Source organism: Theropithecus gelada, chromosome 9 (assembly GCF_003255815.1).
Source record: "Theropithecus gelada isolate Dixy chromosome 9, Tgel_1.0, whole genome shotgun sequence".
Lineage (NCBI taxonomy): Eukaryota > Metazoa > Chordata > Mammalia > Primates > Cercopithecidae > Theropithecus > Theropithecus gelada.
The window spans coordinates 89,785,891-89,808,103 of NC_037677.1; the positions used below are offsets into that span (position 1 = coordinate 89,785,891).

At 42.1% G+C, this 22,213-nt stretch overlaps 1 protein-coding gene across 2 annotated transcripts in view; it reads right to left on the reverse strand.

Moving 5' to 3' along the window:
* The window catches only part of MYOF (myoferlin), a 171,706-nt gene that overhangs the window by 80,253 nt on the left and 69,240 nt on the right, over positions 1-22,213 (reverse strand). The window contains exons 6-19 of one of the 2 annotated variants that reach the window (XM_025396190.1): positions 21,550-21,716; positions 20,764-20,892; positions 16,477-16,539; positions 16,343-16,393; positions 15,166-15,196; positions 14,565-14,680; positions 13,739-13,865; positions 11,727-11,830; positions 11,086-11,154; positions 10,944-10,987; positions 9,854-9,936; positions 6,989-7,027; positions 3,121-3,245; positions 1,920-2,036 (exon numbers count right to left, since the gene is read on the reverse strand). In XM_025396190.1, the coding sequence (XP_025251975.1) occupies positions 1,920-2,036; positions 3,121-3,245; positions 6,989-7,027; positions 9,854-9,936; positions 10,944-10,987; positions 11,086-11,154; positions 11,727-11,830; positions 13,739-13,865; positions 14,565-14,680; positions 15,166-15,196; positions 16,343-16,393; positions 16,477-16,539; positions 20,764-20,892; positions 21,550-21,716 (1,265 nt within the window). The remainder of the gene's footprint in view (positions 1-1,919; positions 2,037-3,120; positions 3,246-6,988; positions 7,028-9,853; positions 9,937-10,943; positions 10,988-11,085; positions 11,155-11,726; positions 11,831-13,738; positions 13,866-14,564; positions 14,681-15,165; positions 15,197-16,342; positions 16,394-16,476; positions 16,540-20,763; positions 20,893-21,549; positions 21,717-22,213) is intronic. The other variant, XM_025396191.1, reaches the window with a different exon arrangement.

Genomic DNA, 22,213 nt, shown 5'->3' on the forward strand with positions numbered 1-22,213 from the left:
TTAATGAAATAAACTTCTTTGCCTGTATGTGTTTAACTATTTGCAGTGAAGGAAACTAATTTTGTTTTGCACTCCAGTTAATAAAGCATTTTTAAAATATTTTCTTGGGTCTCTTTCTCCTTCTCCCTGCAACTACGGTTGTTTAAAACAAAGAGAAGCAGCATGAACTTAAATTACATTCTGGTGATGGAACAAAATAAAGAGGTACCATAATGGTTGAATGTCCATGGTGGCATTTCTGCATAACCCTGAATTCCAACCAACATTTCAAGAGCCAGCTCCAATCTGTAACTACTCAAGTCAAAAACCACCATGTGTCTCTACGGAGGCCTCCAAGTGGTTTCTGGCTATTCTCCTGCATGATCCTGGCTGTAACTAGCATGTAAACTGCCCCTTTTCCCACTCTCCCTCCCTTTTTTTCCCTAATTTTTCCTCAAGATCTATTGTAATTCCTGGACTTCGGAGTGGATCATGTTGTGGAATAGACAGAAAGACTATGACTAGGACCTTACTGACTTTTGTCTTTAACTAGTAAAAAAACAAAACAAATGATCATCTTTGCTGTAATAATTCATGGGGGAGAACTATTTCTTTCCCAGTGTGAAGTTACACGGATGCCCCGTGGCTTGCTGCTGTGGTGATGCTAAGTTCCTTCCTGAGGCTGTGAGGTGGAGAGAGGGCAGTCTCAGGAGCCTGCTCCTTTCCTCTCAAAGGAGGAGACAGGAATGAAATTGGTACAGCTCAAGCACTGGACCACGGATGTTCCAAACATGTGAAGCCTGGGGAATCCAGAAGACTGCTTTGGATGCTAACCTCCTGATATAGCTGTCTTCTGGAGTCAATGAGCAAGGCCACATTGCTCTGGGGAAGAAGGGATAGTTTCTGTTAAAGGGCATGGCTATTCTCCCTGTCAATCATCCTGCAAAGGGAGCTGATGTAACAGGCAGACATCGGACGACTAGAGGGAGAAGGCCCAGGCTCGCTGGAGAACTCATGGCGGTTGGGCCTGGACTCACATGAAGATGTGTTCCGGGCACCACGGGAGTTTGGGGAGAGCCTGGGGAACCCAGTCCTGCCACAAGGAGACAGGCTGTGAGTAGACAGGAAAGCTGACTGCCTTGGACCCAGAACACCAGCCTGACCCCATGAGCTTTGAGAATAGCCACATTTTGCAACCACGTTGTCACCCGTTTTACTGTATTTTCTTATTCTTATCCCAAAAACTGAAAGTGAAAGCTTATTAAAAGTTGCTGTTTGGTTTCTGCTGTAAAGTGGGGAAATCAGGGCAGGGCCTGTCCTGTGTGCTCGGAACAGAGGGTGACAGCAGCCTGGGGCAGCTGGGGGGCTGGCGGTGATTTGCAACCCAGCAAGGAGGGCCGCCGACAGAGGGGTATCCATGAGCTGGCTGTGCTGGCAAACGATTCAGATTTGTGCAACACACGGGCATCGACCTGGATTCTCAGAAATGGTTGGGGAAGTCAACTGGGAAGATTTCCTGTCTTCAAGGAGGAAGCAGGGTTCACAGCCATTGCAATGTGAGCCCTCAGCACATCTGCCCTCCCGTGCTGGGAAGCCTGAGGCCCACCAGCCACCTCTGAAAATGGAAATGAGTAGTGGTGGCACCTATAGCTCTTGGTGCCAGCAAGAAGTGGGTGTTACAGCCACTTCCCCATGACCCCTAACACCAGTTAGCAAACAGGTCATTCGGTTTGTGCAAAAACCGTATCAGTGCTCTTGCCAGTTTTCAATAGGGTATTAGCACCTCAAAGCATGAAGCAATCCTCAAAGGGCTGTTCTAGAAACATGCAGATGAGTGCGTTCATTGTGAGTTGGGTTGCCTTCCAACACCCCCAGCTACCCCTTCAGTCCCTGGAGGTCTCCTTTTCTATACCATGCATTATTCACACTCTAACATTTACCTCAACAACCAGCAGGTCATCATTTGCAATGGGCTCAAGCTTTTTATCTGGTGGTGTCTTCTCAAGAAAAGTGGCTAATTCAACCAAGATCCTGCCTCTGTAGGCAACTCCTTCCCCCTGAAAGGCAATAATCCAGGATTATTCCTCTAGGTAGCAATAGCAAAAAGAATTGTGTCTCTATTCAGGCTAATACAACTGCAAAAAGTTCCTCCTTCCCACGGCCCTAACTTTCAAAAGGAATCAGTCAGCAACTCTCCCAGCTGGATTCAGGTCGGTGGTGTTTGAAAGAAGAGCCACTGGCTTTAGGACAGATCTCAAAGAACGCCTTGGGATGCCAGGGCTGAAAAAGATCTTAGCTACGACCAAGGCCAGAGGCCTTCAAACCATGCTCTAGGCTCCAGAAGGAGGTTGCGGAGCCTGGGAGGTAGGAGGTGGATGGGGCTCTAAGTCTCCCTTCACCGTACTTCAGCAGGGAAGCTCTGCATTTTTCTGTGTTATCTCTTCTCAGAATAGGGAGGCTGCCATGTTGGCAACCAGGGCAAGTCTCAGAATAGCCAGGAAGTAAAGGAAGAAGATGTAGGAGGAAGATGTTCTGGGTGCAGCTCGGAATGAGGATGAAGAGTGGCTACTCCTCCCATGACACCCAGCAGTGCTGGCAATAGAACCTTCTGGAAAGGATGGGAGGGCTCCCAACTCTACAGCCAGTCTTTTACCCTTCCCCTCTCAGGGCTTTTTCTCTCTAGCTTGGTCCCTTTCTTGAGCCTTGGAGATACCTAAAAGACATTTGGCTTCTGTTGTAGTAAAAAGAGCGTTTCCCATCTCCGGGTTTCCATGTCTTCATCTATGAAATGAAAGGATTGATCAGATCAAGGGTAATAAAGGGTTTCAGGGAGCATGTCATTGCCTAGTGCTTGGTAAATTCCTGGAATATGATGTTGAAAAGAATTCCAAGGCAGCACAGGGGCTTATTAGGAAAGAGAGCCAGCATTGATTATTGATGTCTACCATAAGCATAGAAGTTGGGGGAAATGGCCATTGGCCATCCCCCAGTGAGATCATCTCCACAATCTTTTCCTATCTTTGCATTCTAAGTCTTAGGGAGTATGAAACTGCTATCCTGCAATACTTGATCAGACATTATAAGAAGAAATAATCACATTAACCAATGTTGATTAATAACCACCTTAATTGAGAAACCAACCTTTCCAGTATTCAGCTCATCATAGGGGTCTGGGAATCCTGTGTATTCTCTGGGGCTTCCGTAAAGATTCAGGTAACAAGGTCCAAATGTTGGAACAAAGCCTACCTCTGTTTCTCCTGTGTTTACTGAGAAAGAAACATCATCATTATGTGTTAGGCTCTTAACATTCAATCTATTGAAATAAATATTAGTTATTAGTTAGGTGAGACAATTTTCCTCCATTTTGTGAGTTAGTTGTATTAATGCAAGTTGTAAGCACCATGAGGCTTGCTGTATTTCTCTTTTCTTATTGCTACATAAAATATTAAATAAAAACATTTGCAGATAGCACAGGTAAACTTATTTTTATAAATATATAATGTTATTTAAATAAAGAGCAATTAGACTTTGAAGTTGACCTTCACATTTTTTGCAAGTTTATAATGGGCATTGTATTAAACATGCCATTGCCAATTGGGGCAAAAGATTATATTGTTTTGGGAAGTCACTTAAATGACATATTATATGAACTTCATTTGTTCCTCTAAAGTGTCATTTAATCTTCAGTAGTTAGTATAACTCTAGCAGATGCTGTTAAAAATACAAGATATTTTTAAATTTTATACGTGCTAATAAACTGCCTGCCTGTGGTTGTAAGACCATGTGATATTCATAAGTGACATGAAGATTCCCATTCATTCCTTTCTATCTCTGGTGGTCATCTGATAAGCTCCTTATTTCTGCTACCTGGTCTTAGCAAGACAACTTCTCAATAAAGGGCACTGAGGACAATATAATTAAATAGCTGAAAATGGGGAAAGTGTGGGTGAGGCTGGGGAAATATGCCTTCAGTAGCCTGAATGGCCCCCATATGGGAGAGGGATGGACTTGTCTCCAGAAGCAGAGTAAGGACCACTGCTGGGAGTTACAGGGAGATCAGCTTTGGTTCACTCTGTATAAGGCAGAACTTTCTGTGAATTAGAAATGATAAACAATGGGACAGGTTGCATTAGGGACAATCAGAAGAAATGTTGAGGCAAAGCCTTCAGCCTATTTTTCAGCATGTTTTCAGGATAATTCCTGTTATCAATGAGGTTGAACAGATCATATCTATGGCCCTTTCCAACTATATGCTTAAAACTAAGGGAGAAAGATAAATATGGAGCAGCGTCATCAGAATGATGCCCATTAATAAATAATTTAGCTAACTCTATAGACATGTACTGAACAATCATTTTCATTATGTGAGGCTCTCTGTATGTTTAAGTGGGCGTGTACACGTTTGTGGGGAGATAGAAATCATGGACACAGGCAGAAAAGAGCTGAATAGCAATCTCAGTGAAGAGAGCAAGAAAAAAGAAACATTTAAGATGTACAAAAGTAATGCATATGCAGCCTAAAGTTGAGATTTGGTAACACCCTAGGATGCTACATGTCACACATGTTTGGAAATCTCTTATGAAACCCAAAGAGGGACCAGCAGTTTCTTCAACAGAGAGTTCTCTGAATCATGTTATCATCTTGAAGACAGATAAACAGGAGGAATGACTATATACATGAACATATAAATTGGCTTGGCTTTATCCACTGTGGCATATGGAACATTGCAAAGATGATTAATTGATCACTAATAAACAGGGTTTGGACTTCTTTCTGTGTGCTAAAATATTTTGTTTTAGTGGAGGGATGTTGGGTGAGAACAGAGAATTAAAGCACAGATTCACAGAGAGGAAAGGAAGTCATTTTTAGAAGTTGAATCACACACGAAAAAAGATTAAAAAAAAAGAGAAAGAAGTTGAATCACAGAATATTCCAGTAAGAATTGGATGTTTAAGCTACGGCACCACAGTCATGTCACATTATGGATGGGCAAGTCAAAGCCCACAGAAGTGATGCAACTTGTCAAAAGTCCCACAAACTGGCAGATTTAACTCCAGACCTTGAGTTTCAAAGCTCAGAAAAGGATACCCTCCACTACCCACCCCATCCGTTCCTTCGGTCTAACCTCACCTCTCCTCCACCTGGTTCCCATGATTGACTGTGCTGTCGTGTGTATTTGCTTTTTGTTAAAGATCCCCAGGGATTGAAACACAAATTGTTAAGAATGATCCACTGCATATCAGCTTAATGCCAGGGGCTTAATTATTTTTGTCCAACAAATCTCTCTTCTGGTATGTTACCCCTTTGACTTGTTTCATTGCACATTAACAGAAGGAATCTTCCTTCTATGTGCTCACATCGTAGTGTAGACTCCTGGGAAAACCCATTCTCTAGGCCAGGCATGGTGGCTCACGCCTGTAATCCCAGTACTTTGGGAGGCCGAGGCAGGAGGATCACCTGAGGTTCAGGAGTTCGAGACCAGCTTGGCCAACATGGTGAAACCCCGTCTCTACTAAAAATACAAAAAAAAAAAAAATTAGCCAGGCATGGTGGCAGATGCCTGTAATTCCAGCTACTAGGGAGGCTGAGCCAGGAGAATCACTTGAATCCAGGAGTTGGAGGTTGCAGTGAACCAAGATCATGCCATTGCACTCTAGGCTAGGCGACTTGAGCAAAACTCCGTTTCAGGAAAAAAAAAAAAAAAGAAAGAAAGAAAACCCATTCTCTCATAAGCTAAGTCTCTTCCTGCTTCCAAAGTTTCCTAATCCGTTTAATGCACCGTGGTCACATCAAACTTCCCAATGTCCTTGCTGAAAAGCCTATACAAAAATAAAATAAAAATCCTTTAGCCTGCCATCAAGGATTTCCTCTGACCTAGCTACAACCCACTTTCCAACAATATTTTCCATGCCTCCTTTAGCTTTTTGAATCCCCTTCATGTTTTGGATTCCTACAAATAATTACTGTATATTTTAGTTTCTAGAACCCTACATAGCTGTACATCTCTGTGACTAAAGTATCACTTTTCAGGGGGAGTGGCAGGATTTAAGTATGTTGTATTTTGATTTCCTAAACACCTACTACTGGTTCTATCATGTGATACTACTACAAAAATATTCATTGATTGGTTAAACAAATGAATAAAGGAATAAAGTGCTTGCCCATCTGCCAAGGTCACTGCAAATCTAAGGACTACTTAATATTCATATAAAGTGTGATTATAATAAAATAGATTGTTTAAAGCAAATAAGAATTGGGCATTGTGTCAATTACATATTTACATGATATCACCTTATATTTGCACACAGCTTCAGAGTTTGCAAAGCTTTCCCACATGCAATATCTTTTTCCTCTCTTACCACAACCCTGGGAGATTATTGTGGCAGGGCGAATCATGCTTATCTGACAGGTAATGAACCTCTCTAAACCTCAGAGTCTTCGTCTATTAGGGGAACAAAAACATCTGCCCTAGGAGAGTTGTGATGGTCAAGCGTGTGACAGTATTGAGCAAACTTGCAAAAAATGACAAGTTCTGTGCAAACCAAAGGATGTGTTATGATCCCTCATTTTGTGGGGAGGGGAAGATCTTCAGGTTGCAAACTAAAAAACGTTCAGTATTTTCCAACCTAGAGATTCACATTGATATTGGGGGAAAGTTACTTGATAAATTTCAGAACAATTGATTTAGTGCTCCGTATCTCTACCTACTGAACATAAACGATAACAGAAAATGTTATATCTCACAATAAATTATTTGCAATAAAGCCAAATACAATGGTGTACATTTAGCTGAAAGCATGAGACATGGAGCAAAGCCTGGTTAGCACATTTCTTTTAAGCTTAGCCATGCAGGACAACCATATGGCACTAACACAAAAATTATTACTCTAGCGAAACTATGTTGAGACAGCAAAATGTCAAAAAAAGTTCTAAAGACAGTCAATATATTCTTAATAAGATAACATTAGCTAGGAAGATCTAACAGAAAGCAAAATTACGAAGCATAAACCTGTATATGATGCAGCCCCAGTTCCCGAAGATGAGAAATCTATATAGTAAAAATACGACTGGTTAAACAAGAAAAACACAGGCATTATGAAACAGACATTGAAAACATTAATCAAATCCAGTGCCAGGTACGTGATTTAGCAACACCAGAAAAATCCCAAATTCAGACCCAAGTCACATATGACCCTTTTGTAATGCATACAATTCTCATTGGTTAAATGCAAAATGACACCTGATTTTGTGACAACAAGCAGAACCACCACACGTGAGTAACTCAATCTCACCCAGCCCCAAGGAAGCCAGGAAGCAGAAGAGCTAGCTGCCCAGGGACAGAGGGGTCCTGGTGAAGTTACCAGCATTTCACGTTTTTAATAAAACATTTATTTATCTTACGGCTTAGTTGGGACCAACATCAAAAAGTCTAAATAAATGTGGTCTTAGGCTGTGTAAGCAAAGGCCTGGAGTTCATTGCACATTTGATTGAAAGCACGGTTTGTTTCTTTGTGGGGGGAAAGGCGATGTTGACAGCCCATTGTTATTTTAAGACCCTGTAACCCCATGGTCTGCAGGGCTTGCAATGAGAGGCCCCAGAGACAGAAGCTAAAATTGTTTGTAGCAATCTCTGTTTTTAGTTCTTCTGGAAGTTACCACACTTCACTAAGCAAAATGCTTATGCCACTATTTCTGAATAATTATCTTTAGATATTATTTAATGGTTTCTTATGAATAATGAATGGATTTCAGTCATCTTTACCCTCCCCCCATATAGTTCCAGCATGGTCCTGTAATGGTCACCTTTATGATTTTATCTATAGTCATATTGAGATTCCTGACTTGAAGAGAAGAGGCTATTAGCACCCCTGCCCTACCTCCACTCCTCTTCCTCCTTCGGCTTCTCATCTCTATCTTCCATATTTTTACACTGTAATGGGTGATGACATCTACACTTTGTTCAGAGCTTTGGTTACAGGTTAAATTTTAAAAATCAAAAATCAAAATAAATAGTGCTTACATTCTAGCAACCATATAAATATTATTCTCTGCAGAGAAAAGGAAAGGGCTGTGATTACATTTCCTTCATTGCAGCTCCAGTGTTATGATCACTATGCTACTCAGCAGAGAACATTCAGATGGAATCTCTTTCTTACCCTCTACCATTTGCTTAAAATAATGCCACATATAACCATTCATTCATTCATTCATTCATTCAAGATGGAGTCTTGCTCTGTTGCCCAGGCTGGAGTGCAGTGGCGTAATCTCGGCTCACTGCAACCTCCACTTCCCAGGTTCAAGTGATTCTCCTGCTTCAGCTTCCTAACTGGGATTACAGGCCCCCAACCACCACGCCCAGCTAATTTTTCCATTTTTAGTAGAGACGGAGTTTCACCATGTTGGCCAGCCTGGTGTCGAACTCCTGACCTCAAGTAATCTGCCCACCTTGGCCTCCCAAAGTGCTGGTATTATAGGCATGAGCCACCACACCCAGCCATGTACCTTTATATTCGTACTATATGTCTGTTCACCACCTTGTCTTCTGATTGCCTTTATATTTTCCCCCCCTTCTGGAGACAGGAAATCTATATGTTCTTCACCATATCTCTAATATCTTCTTCATCTTCTCTCTAATATCTAATACTATATATATATGTGTTATATATATATGTATTTTATATATATATATAAAATAACCAGGTTCTTATTTATGTTATCCATTGCTTTTAACAATGTTTTTTCAAAATCTATAAAAGACCTTAAACAAGATAAGGTTGAGAGGAACCTTGGGTTCCCCAAGACAAAATTTTGTCTCAAAGTCTCTTACTTTGTTTCCTGTGTTTAATCTCTCAATATGTTTAATCTATTGGCAATTACAATAATTTTTGTTTTGGTCACAAAAAATAAGCCGCTGGGCCGGGCACGGTGGCTCACGCCTGTAATCCAGCACTTTGGGAGGCCGAGGCGGGTGGATCACGAGGTCAGGAGATGGAGACCATCCTGGCTAACATGGTGAAACTGTCTCTACTAAAAATACAAAAATTAGCTGGGCATGGTGGTGGGCACCTGTAGTCCCAGCTACTCGGGAGGCTGAGGCAGAAGAATTGCTTGAACCTGGGAGGTAGAGGTTGCAGTGAGCTGAGATTGCGCCACTGCACTCTAGCCTGGGTGACAGAGTGAGACTTCGTCTCAAAAAACAAATAAATAAGCAAGCTGTTGGTATTACTGTGTTAACATTAATTTTTTCTCTTATCATCTTAACCTCTTTCCTTCATTCCCTGTTACAATTTCTGGCATATATGCACAAAACCATAATGCCAGGTATAGCCAAGTAGTTCTCAAGAAAAGTGTTAGGAAAACTACAGAAAAAACAATGTGTTGGCTATCAGTGCTTGTGAGAATGAAGGCCTAATACACACTATTTTAGGGAGTGAGGATTACATGGTTCATTGGCATCTGACCTTACTGTTCCTGCCAAGAGAATCAGTTGAGAAGGGAGTATTATTGTATATTTGGGTGGACTTGGGTCAATGCCACTCTAAAAAATAAGGTGGTAGCCCTCTGTATTGACACAAACATTTCATAAAACCACTCTTGGGAAAGAAGTTTTGGATGGGAGCAAGAAAGCTGAAAATCTTCAAACTGTAAATTTCATTGTTTCTAAAAGTTTACAATCTATGCATACTGGATTATGATTTTAGCAGTTTACTTATATACTTCAATTATTAATTGTTTTGCAGGCCATCACCAAAACATCATTGAAATGCTTCACTAGGTTCATCACATTTGGCTTCTAAGAAACCAAACCTACTGTTTATTTTTTTCTCCAGAAGTTCTGTATCCAGTATTGCTCTAGATCTGTTGAATGACTTACCTTCCACTTCCCCACCAGAGGCAGCAATTTTAGAGAGGTGTAGATATGTTGTTCCAACTACATCATTTTTAGTAAGACGGTCCCTATGTAAAATAATAATAATAATAATAGGTTAAGAGCTCCATCTATGAAGATATGTCGTTTCAACAATTAAAAAAAGTTAGAACTGGAAAATACCCCAGACTTCAGAAATGATCATGCCCAGTGGGCCTCAAACTTAATTGTACTTAGTAATCAACTGGAGACTTCTCACCCTCATCTCCTGTCCACATTTTTAATTCAATAAGCCTACAGTGGGGACCAAGAGTTTGCATTTATAAGTATATCCCAATTGATTCTGATACAGATGGTCTTCCAACCACCCTTTAGAAACACTGATCTAGTGAAGTAGTTCATTCTGAAGTTATTAAATTGCAATTGTACAGAGAGGCCAAGGGATGTGCCTATGGTTACACTCAATACCACTGTCATAAAATGAATTAATCAATTATAGGCAGATTACATAATTACGATCATGATGATGATGGTAATGATACTTGTCATGCTTCCACTTTCAGGGAGCTAAGGGTGCCTGCTGAATGCTACATCCAACTAGAACATTCCAAGAACGGTCTTGTTATGGCCAATCAGTGCTAGGAGGCTGGTCTAGTAAAAATTCCATCAGAACATTTCAAGGACTTCCTTGCCTTCATTGAGGTAGTTTTACCATTTTCTTTTTTAACAATAACAATGAATTGCTCTCAGAATGTTTTGGTGATTCTTCCCAAGAAATGCTTGACTGTATTTCTGAAGTCTATTCTGGACAGCCTAATGATATTTAAATCCCTGATCTCTTATCTTGGGGCATTTTCAGAGCACGTTCCCCTTCTTTTGTTTATGAGCCGTTGGACCGAAATAATCAAAGCTTTTTTTGCAGTAACACTATTATTAAATTTTGTTTTAAGAAAACACCCAGTTCCAGGAGCAATTTATCCTTCCCTCTGGAAGGAAAGCAAAATACCAGAAAGAGACCATCCAGAGTAATGTTTCACAATATTCAAATATTTAATTCTTTTATGTTGAATTAGACATGTATCTATTTTCAACTCACCAGTCATATACTGTTAGTTTTATTTTTTCACACACTGAAGGAAACTATAAAAATGAAACAGAAAAAAGTAGTTATTTCTCAATGATTTGGTAATTATTAAAGTAAGTACTCTTACTTTTTCTGAAAAAAAAGAAAGCCAAACCTTGATCTGAAGATTGACGACCTGATTCCACTCTGGGTTTGCATTTTTCTCAATTATGTTTGTACAAACCTGCAAAATCACCAAAGCAAAGTGTAGGTTTTCAAGTTTCCAAGTTCTAAAAGTTTACAATCTATGCATACTAGATTATGACTTTAGCAGTTTACTTATATACTTAAGAACCTGGTTGAACTTTTTCTTGATGATTTGTAAAATATGAAATGGGTTTAACATTAATCATTGCTGTTTCAATGCACCAGGAACTTGTTTTTAACCATTTTTTTCATTAGGTCTCTGTCTTACAGCATTTAGCAGGGATGGGTGTGGCTGGCCAGAGAGCTTGCCTAAGGTTAAGATAATGTTTGGACCTGAAAAGCAGTTCTAGAAATTCAGTGGTAGCCTTCCCTATGTTAATCTCTCAAAAGACTGAATTTTCTAAGTTGTGTTCTGCATACTTTCCACTCCAAAATAAACCTGTGGAGAAGTCTGGCGTGTTCAGACTCAGATAATCTGTGTTCCCGCAGAATGCCCGGCTCATCAGGGGGCTATTTTAACAAAGAGTAAGTAGGAATTCACTCCAAGGAAAGCACAGTGGTTTTAAATATTTATTCTTAGCAGCATCTGCATTTAGATCATGTACGAACCTTTTTTCCGGCAAAGGAGACTTCTACAAAAGGATCCACGAGATTTTTCTTATCTGCATTGCCTCCAAATATTTCCTTTACTGTCTGTGAGAAGGCATCATCCACTGAAAGGTGATAGTTATACAGCAGAAATGAAATTCAATTCTCTTAAAAACAGCAGAAATTTGGCAAAATTTTAAAAGTTCTCTTATACATCAAAATAGTTGCAACAGGCTAGGCGCAGTGGCTCATGCCTGTAATCCCAGCACTTTGAGAGGCCAAGGCAGGCGGATCACAAGGTCAGAAGATCAAGGCCATCCTGGCCAACGTGGCGAAACCCCTTCTCTACTGAAAGTACAAAAATTAGCTGGGTGTGGTGGTACACGCTTGTAACCCCAGCTGCTCGGGAGGCTGAGGCAGGAGAATTGCTTGAACCTGGGAGGCGGAGATTGCAGTGAGCCAAGATCATGCCACTGCAGTCCAGCCTGGTGACAGAGCAAGACTCAGTCTCAAAACAAACAAACAAACAAAATTAGCCAGGTGTGGTGGCACATGCCTGTAATCCCAGCCACTCGGGAGGCTGAGGCACAAGAATCACTTAAATCTTGCAGTTAGCCAAGATCAAGCCAGTATATGCCAGCCTCCAGTCTGGGTGACAGAGTGAGACTATCTCAAAAAAAAAAAAAAAAAAAAAAGACTTGATCTTTTACAGAGGAAAAAAATACAACACATTTCATTCAGTGAGAGTAAGAGATGATTCTCAAACTCAGGCCTGCTTTCAATCGGGAGAAAGGTACTATAGGTCAAAATGATACAGTCCTAGTCTTTTTCAGAGAAATTCAAGAAAATTTGGCATAATCACAAATAATACACTTAACTACAATCTACAGTTGATTAAGCTAAAAAGTAAATAGAGATCAGGATTTTAATTTATTTACTTCATTTTATGTATTTCTTTCTTCTTTTAAAAAAAAAATAGAGACAGAGGTCTTGCTATGTTGCCCAGGCTGGTCTTGAACTCCTTGCCTCAAGCAATCCTCCTACCTTGGACTTCCAAAGTGCTGGGATTATAGGCATGAGCCACTGCATCCGGCCCATTTGACACATTTTTGAGAGAAAGGTGGGTATGGGGAGGTCCTACAATACCATCTTTTAAGACCATACGATCTTAAAAGAGGAAAAGGATTCCCAAGAAAAGCAGCAAATCCTGAAGAGACCCATGGCCTGTATAGTGGGTGCAGCCTTCTGGGGACTTGGAGAAGGATCCCATGTCCCAGAGCCCAGCAGGAACCAGACAGGCCCAGCAAGGCAGATAGGAGGCTTGGCCATCAGCCATGACAGAGGGATAACCAGACTAGTTCCTATAAATGGAATCACTAGAAGCGATCCCTTAAATGTATCCAGTCTCTTGCTGAATATGTGGCAGACTTCTAGTCATTGGGACGTTACTACCCTTTGCTCAGCACTTTTTTTTTTTTTTTTTTTTTTGAGATGGAGTTTCGCTCTGTTGCCCAGGCTCGAGTGCAGTGGCATGGCTCACTGCAACCTCCGCCTCCTGGGTTCAAGTGATTCTCATGCCTTAGCCTCCCAGGTAACTGGGATTACAGGTACCCGCCACCACGTCCAGCTAATTTCAGCCAATTTTTTTTTATAGCTGGATAGCAAACACCTTGATTTGATAACAGTTAACATTTTCATTTGGGATGAAAGGGATTGAAAGTGCTGACTGCTCATGTCTCTTTAGCATCCTCTAGAATAAAGAGAAGATATAGAACACTGATAGACGAAGAGAGAGAGCCAAATGGACCAAAGGCAGGTACTCAACAAGGAACACGATCAGCAACCAACTGGTTGTGCCATGAGCCTGCTCAGGTAGCTTTCAACGGGACCAGAATGAATGAAAATAAGCCCATGAAGCCCTTTCAGAAGAAAAACATACGATAGGGACACCAATCACTATTAGAGTTTGATTTTAACACATCTCATCACATAGATAACCAACAATTCTGGGGCAAGATTAAATCAGTACATACTCTGGGGAATGTCCTCAGCTCGGTAGATTTTCAGCAAGAAGGTCACCCACCGGAGGGCGATGCCAGCAGGGAGTAACAAATTACTCTCCACATCATCACTGTCATTATCACGATCTCGTCTCTCAGGCTATTAGGGGCACATGATTTAAATTATACATACAGAAAAGCAGCGCTTGGAAAAAGCCAAATGAATGCTTATAAAATGAAACCATTCAGAATTGTTTCCATTAGGACTTCCTGTGTTTGGGGCTTAAGAGTTCAACCTGCCATCAGCCACCAGTTTTCCTTCAACCTCACAACTGCTCCACAAAATCAATGCTCATATTTTTTTGTATCTTTCTGTCATTTTATGAGCACCAAATAGTAAGAGAGAGAGAGAGAGAGAGAGAGAGAGAGAGAGAGAGAGAGAGTGTGTGTGCGTGTGTGTGTGTTTCTGATGTCCCTTCAACTTCTCTCTGGCCACTTACTATTCTGCACTTTGCCGCCCAGTTTCCTAGAATAATCACTAACCATTTAGGTAGTAACGCCTAATTCTGCAAGTAAGTCATGCTTTCTAGATAAAAGCAGTCCTTCTAATGATGCAAGGACATTGTAAAAACACATGCATCTTTTCTCAATTAAACGCTCACTCAGACACCAGATAGGAGTGTAAGCAAGCTAGAATGATAAGTCCATGATGAAGAAAAGAACAGCTTTTGAATAGGGGCAATCAGAGGGTACTGACGGCAAGCTGTGCTCCATTTCACAATTACCCATGCCCACAGGCTTAACTCTTGGTCTTCTGTCTTAGTGAGAAGTGTAGAAAGTAGAGAACGTAGGGACTCACAGGAGGCTCATCTCCAGTTCCCAGGACAAACATGCTGACTTTCATATAACCTTTAGAACCTGAACTGGTATCTTCCGGGTCATTGAGAAGCAGCCACTTTCTCATGACAGCATGGCCTAAAATAGAGAAGGAGTAAAAGGAAAGGGACATGCTAACGAGATGCTGATAGGTCTGTGATTCCTCTGCCATAAGATAAACTGCATTTTCTTGGAAGCCTCCTCATGACACACCAAATTCCCCAGATGAGTCTCCACTTTCATGTCTTGTTTTTTACTCTCCCTGTACACCACCCCCACCATTCTGTCCTCATGTGACAAACAAGACTAAGCTGTACCAACTAGTTTTATAATTTAATTTTGATAAGGTCAAAATATCCTCACGAAACATAGAAATCATCTATTTTGAATGTTAAGATAAAAAATTAGACATTTGTACTAAGCTACTGTTATTTATTCCCACTAAGCATCCTCTCTTCTCCCTAATATTTAAAAAAAATTCCTTTAATTCTTTGATCCCCCAGATTGTCTTGATTCCTGGAATCATCTTCAGAGTTAGAAGGAATGAATTTAAGACTTCAAATTGATGGGAGAATATTACTTACCAGGTTCATCATAAACAAATCCAACATCAATCTGGGAAAACAATAATCAAAAGTAGTCTAAGTAGATTTTAAAATCAGTCTAGTCACTTTAAAGAAGCCGTCATTATTATATGTCAATATCATATCTTGATTACACTTAAATTTCCTTGAGACCCAACATTTCCATCTTATCCTCTCTGTATCCCCAGTGCCTTGTCTGATGTGTGGCACATGGAAGACTCTCAGTAAATCACTATTGAATGAATGAGCTAGTCTTAGGGCTGGAAGAGACCACGGAAGCAAAGTGACCAATATGTCCTAGTCTGCCTGGGTTATTCTCAATTTTACCACTAAAGTCCCAGGCAAAGTGGGACCATTGGTCATCCTACAGAAATTCACCTGGCCCAGTTTCCTGTCCAATTCTCTTCCTCTTCCACCTCCTCCTCCTCCTCCTCCAGCTAATGCTACTATTAATATAACCATTGATTGTGTACTTCAATGTGCCAGGTACCGTGCTAGGTGCTTTACACATACCATCTCATTTACTTTTCTCAATCACCTCATTTTACAGATGAAGAAACTGAGGATCAGAGAGATTGAGTTCCTCTGGGACATGTGGCTACTTGGTGGCAGACAGGGTATGAACACAGGTCTGCCTGACCCAGATCATCCTCTAGGACTTCTAGTGACTAGAGCTCCTTTCTTGGAGAGACAGCCTATTCCACATAGAATTGCTGGGAAGAAGCCAGCCAAGAATTTGTCCTTTCATTCCAGTGAGAGTTACTTAGAGAAACGTCCTGAATATCTTGCCTTGTTTGGCTTTCCTTTCACACTCTGCATTTATCATAATTGGCTTTACAGATGGAGCTCTGGGGCCCCCAGTAAGTGGAGGTGGATGGTGGGCTTCTTGCCATGGTCAACACCCCTTCCCTCTGTGGCAGTGGATTCGCTTCCATCCACAGATACAACGCTGGGAAGGGCCCTGATATGGCAGCTTCAGGTCATCTTACTTTGAGAGCTCTGTTCAGTGTTACACTTTGGAAATAGACAAGCCCCAGGCAGCCTTCAGCAAGCGTCATCATGCTGAACCCTTACACATTCCCAAGATGCCACCAAGATGGGTACACAGGAATCACATTTCTATTATGAAAGTTCTCATCTTTCTGTAAGTTGAATGAAGCAGACTGTTGTCACCCACCTTAAATTCCCCCATCAGACAATCTGCCCGCAGAGAGTGAGAATTATAAACCTGCAAGAAAGAAGAGTAGTGAAGAAATGATTGGCTTTGCCTGGCAGTGAGTGAGCAGTACCTTCCTACTCGCTGACCCTTACCCGGATGCTGATGATCTCATCCATCAATTCAGAAGGGGTCATGTTGACATTGTAGAAAAACAACTGCCAAAACAATAGAGCAGATGTTTAAATGTTAACAGGGGATTCGGATTTAGTGGGATCTGATGCTATAATTTTGGGGGCCCTCCTAAAAAAATACAAAACACAAATTCAAAATTAGTTTTGACCATGTGAACACATGGCAAGGCCTGGAGTTTAAGCCCTGGAGTTTAAGCTTCATGGTAAACCCACTTCTTCATGTTGGAAAAAGGAGAAAGGAGTCAATAACAAATACAGCATTTAGTTAACTAAATAAAATTGTTCACCTGGGACTAGATATCTAAAGGCTAAATGATGTAAAGATCCAAGCCTAAGCAGGTATGGGGGTGGGGGTACACCCCTGTAATCCCAACACTCAGGAGGCTGAGATGAGAGGAGTGCTTGAGCCCAGGAGTTCAAGGTCAGCCAGGGCACTATAGTGAGAAGCCATCTCAAAAAAAAAAAAAAAAGAGGGAAAAAGATCCAAGGTGACTTCATGTTGCAATGCTTACTAAAACAATTGCTTACAGCTGGCATGACCTGGCATGTGTTTTAAATTTCTCTGATATCTTTAGCTCTATTAGTGTCTGGTGACTCTAATTTTACTCCAAGAAAGCATCTTTAAAGACAATTTTGCCCATTAAATTAAGTTAGTGCCTCAGCAAAGTCAATATTGACCACATTGTAAAAGCTAATTTTAAGAAGGTTGATTCTTGGGATATGAATATTAGGTATATAGGAGGTTTAACCATGTTAGGCTAATAAATGTTAATCCTAAAAGAAAAAGATTGAGCATTTATTCCAGCTGAGACTTTTTCCTCCAACTTTTTACTTAGGAATATTTGTAATCTACAGGAAAGCTGAAAGAATGGTAAAATAAATACCACCTTTCTCCTATGTTCACCAATTGTTCCATTTTTGGACACTTGCTTTATCTTTCTTTTTTAAACTGAACCATTTGTAAGAATGTTCTAGATATCATGACACTTCACCCCTTCAAAATACATTTACATGCATCTCCTAAGAGCAAGGACATCTTCCTATATAATTGCAATACCATTATCATAACCAAGAAATTTAACATCTAACATACAATTTTCACATTTCTCCAATCATCCCTACAAAAAAACTTTAGCTTTTCAAAGAAATCTAGGATCTATGCAAGAATCATACATTGCATTTGGTTTTTGAGTCTCTTCAGCTTCCTTTTTATAAAGAACAGTGCTATTTCCTTCTTTGTTTCTTGTGTTTTTCCTGGCTTCTTGTTCTTCTTTAAATAGAGATGAAGTTTCACTATGTTGCTCGGGCTGGTCTTGAACTACTGGCCTCAAGTGATCTTCCTGCCTTGGCCTCCCAAAGTACTGGGATTACAGGCATGAGCCACCATGCCCATTGTTTTGTAGAATATCCCACAGTCTAGACTTGGGTGAATGTTTCCTCACTTGGATGCAAATTGGCCATTTGACAAGACTTGACACAGGTGATATTGATCACTTCCATTATACCACCTGAGGACACCACATCATTTTTGTTCCCATTATTGATGATAATAAGTTTAATATTATTTGGTTAAAAAGATATATACAGGCTAGGATTTTTTTTTTTTTTTTTTTTTTAAAGACAGTCTTGCTGTGTTGCCCAGGCTGGAGTGTAGTGGCATGATCTTGGCTCAATGTAACCTCTGCCTCCAGGGTTCAAGCAATTCTCCTGCCTCAACCTCCCAAGTAACTGGGATTATAGCCACCCATCACCATGCCAGGCTAAATTTTTGTTGTGAGACAGAGTCTCACTGTCACCCAGGCTGGAGGGCAGTGGCCTGATCTTGGCTCACTGCAACCTCCTCCCAGGTTCAAGCAATTCTCCTGCCTCAGCCTCCTGAGTAGCTGGGACTACAGGTGCGTGCCACCACACCCGGCTAATTGTTTGCATTTTTAGTAGAGACAGGGCTTCACCATGTTGTCCAGGCTGGTCTTGGACTCCTGATCTTCAGTGATTTACCCACCTCGGCCTCCCAAAGTGCTGGTATTACAGGCGTCAGCCACCACGCCTGGCCAGGCTAGAAATTTTTTTAGTAAACCTCTTATATATATATATATTTGTTTTTAATCATCTTACTTTTGTTTCCCCTATCCCATACAATTTTTTTATTGATTAAGGTACTGGTCTTCTCTTTTGCCAAGGGAGCTAATCCCCCTCAAACTCATTAAAATGGGAAAATTCTGAGGAAGGTGGAGATGTTTGCTGGGCTCCTGGGAATGCAGCTGAGTCAACAGGAAACCTGCATTATCAATGCATCGACAGGGTTTACGCGTTAGGCCCAAGTAATCCAGCATCTTGCCTCCTCCCCTCCCCATCCAGTCGTGCCCTCAACGTGAATCTCTCTGCCTTCCCTGAAGTCCATTTCCAGTGCCCCATCTCTGTGCAGCCCCTACCTCTCGTGAGAATGTGTATACTACTGTACTTGGCTGCCTGCTGTCGTCTGTGATTCCTTTGATGGGGAGAGGTTATAGGTGAGAAGAAAATGGGGCCTTCTGCAGAGCTGGAAGCCAGTTGGAACAAAGGGGAAGAAATGCTGCATGGAAGAAACCATGTCTTTTCTGAACAAAGAGGAAAAAAAGAAAAAAGGACAAACGCCAGGGTTGGGATTAGAAGCTACAGGGAATGAAGAGGAAGTGTGATAAGACAGGCCTGGGCTGGAGAGCAGAGCAGGAGATACAGGCCTGAGGAATCCCAGAAATGTGTCTCCTCAGCACAGTTGGGCAAGACTCTGAAAAGTTCCCTAAATATATCATTTGTCCCCACAGCCCAGTCACAGAGTTTTGTGGCATTTGAGATGGTTGTCAAGGTACCGCGTATTTTTGTGGACTGTTACAAAAGAGAGCAATAGAACAGGCTAAATTCTCACTATGGGAGGCAGGGCGCAGTGCCTCACGTCTGTAATCCCAGCACTTTGCAAGGCCAAGGTAGGCGGAACTCCTGAGGCCAGGAGTTTGAGACCAGCCTAGGTAACATGGCAAAACCCCATCTCTACTAAAAATACAAATATTAGCTGAGCGTGGTGGTGTGTGCCCGTAGTTCCACCTACTCAGGAGGCTGAGGTGAGAGGATTGCTTCAGCCTGGGAGGTGGAGGTTGCAGTGAGCTGAGATTGCACCACCACACTCCAGCCTTGGCAACAGAGCGAGACTCTGTCTCAAAAAAAAAAAAAAAAAATCAGTATGGGGACAAAACACACAAAACCCCTGTGTGCTAATAACTGCTTTCCTTTAACATATATTATTTTTGCAGCCACGTATGTTTTGACACCTCTAAAAAACTGGATTAGTCACAGAGAGTTGTCCCTCAGAGACACCTTGCTAATCAGAATAAGCAAAGGTAGATTTAGGAGACATCACGTCCTCTCTCATAAGGGTCGAAGGGATCCATCAGGAAGGGATCATCAAGAAGCTGTCACAAAAACACCAGAAAGGCAACAGCATCTCTGAGAGCCACTGACAGACGGGACCAGGTACTTTTTTTTTTTTTAAAGGCATCTCACTATATTGCCCAGGCTGGTCTTGAACATCTGGGCTCAAGCACTCTTCCCGTCTCAGCCTCTTGAGTGTTGGGATTACAGGTGTGTACCCCCATACCTGCTTAGCCTTGGCTCTTCACATCATTTAGCATTTAGATATCTAAAAGCTAAATACCTTTTAGATTGTCCCAAGTGAACAGTTTTATTTGAATAAATGCTGGCTGGGCACAGTGGCTCACGCCTGTAATCCCAGCACTTTGGCGGTGGGTGGATAACTTGAGGTCAGGAGTTCGAGACCAGACTGATTAACATAGTGAAACCTCGTCTCTACTGAAAATACAAAATTAGCCGGGTGTGGTGGTGCATGCCTGTAATCCCAGTTACTTGGGAGGCTAAGGCAGAAGGATCACTTGAACCCCGGAGGTGGAGATTGCAGTGAGCTGAGATCATGCCACTGCACTCCAGCCTGGGCAACAAGAGCAAAACTCTGTCTCAAAAAAAAAAAAAAAAAAGCTACATTTGTTACTTACCCATTTCTCCAGAAGTGGGTTTACCACGAAGCTTAAACTCCAGGGCTTTGTCCAAGACCCTGCCATGTGTTCACATGGTTACACCTAATTTTGTTCCTGTGATCTCTGATTGGAACTCAGTGGTGTCTTCACCCATGAAGCTGTTCCCATGTTTCCCTCCCCTGTGGGACTCACGAGCAGAAACATGCCCTCTCAACCCCTTTACCTCATCAAAAAATGGGTTGTTTCCTCTCTTGATTCTTGTTCGGTGTGTCTGGCCACAGACGTGAACTTTGACCACAGGCCTTATGTTGTTGCCACTTAACTGTCGGCCCTCAATCACCCGGACGCGGATCTGCAGCACAGAAGCGGGGTGGTCACCCACCCTTTCCCAGCACGTGGGATCCTTAGGATCTTCAGGTGTTGCTTCATTTCCTTCGCCTGTTAGGATTGCTAACACCAGGCCAGGGCAGCGGTGTGGTACTCCAGGTGCTACCAATTGGGCGGGGCCACGTGGGCTCATTCCCAAGACGGGAACTGGGGTTGGGTTACAGAGACCAAGGGCAGCTGTGGGGATGAAATCGTTCACAGCCGGCCTGGGAAAGGGCAGGGCAGGTGGAGGTCACTGCTCAGACTCCAGCCGGGCACCTGGTCTTGCCGAGCCTAGTGATGAACCAACTCCACAGCTGCCTCCCAAGTCTAAGACAGTGCCCAGAGCTACGAAAAAGACAGTGTTTGTGCTTCTATTCTTTGGTTAGCTCTTTCCTTCTGCCAAAGGGAAGGAGAATTACAGTTTTATTTCTCTGGAGACTGTCATCTGGCTGGACTAAACCCACTTGTGCCTGCAGAAGAAAGATGGAGAGCTTTGCTTACTGGGTTTATGCACTGACATCTCCCTTTCCTGGTTGAGCCATTGTCCATTGGAATAGGTCCACTGAAACATCACTGCAATTGCCAGCAGATGGGCAATGTGAAGATTAAACAAAGATGCAGAGCACCAGGCCGTTCCTACCTGGAAGTCCTGTGGCTTATTGGACAGCATCCGCCGACTGTTCTTTGCTTTGGTGAGCCTCCGAGCAAGCTGAGCTTCCGACACTGTCCCAACTGGCCCCTTAGGCCCAGGGCCCCTGACTGCATTGTCCAACCTGTCTTCATCACCTTCATCTTCTTCCCCATCTCCTAAAATATCAGAAAGAAACCCAGTGAGGGATAGCCCTTATCCTGTAAATGTCCGAAGGCTCAGGTTTCCAGGACACAGTTTTGTCTGCCATCATGTTTTAAGTGTTCCTAAAGTGGCAGGTGGAGGAGATCCTCTTGGTGACATTGACTTGGGACTTCTTGTGACTTGGAAAAATTCTTTAGGAAAATGTGTTCACAGTGCATCGGGGCTCTTGCTCAGGCTGCCTTCAAAAGAGACCAAGAGAATGGCAGAGATCACAGGGACAATGAGAGGAGGTGGCACCATCGCACCCAGCCAGGGATCGCTGAGTTCTCATCAGTGTTAGGATGGAGAAAGGAAGAAACGCCATGGCACACTGAAGTCTTGCAAGGACAGGCTTCAACTCCATCCCTCCCACTGCAGATCTTTTCTCTAGAGATCCGCTTGTGAACTATTTACACTGTTTCCTGCTTGAACCTCCTAATTCACAACTGCTCTTTCCACCCTCAGGGCAGAA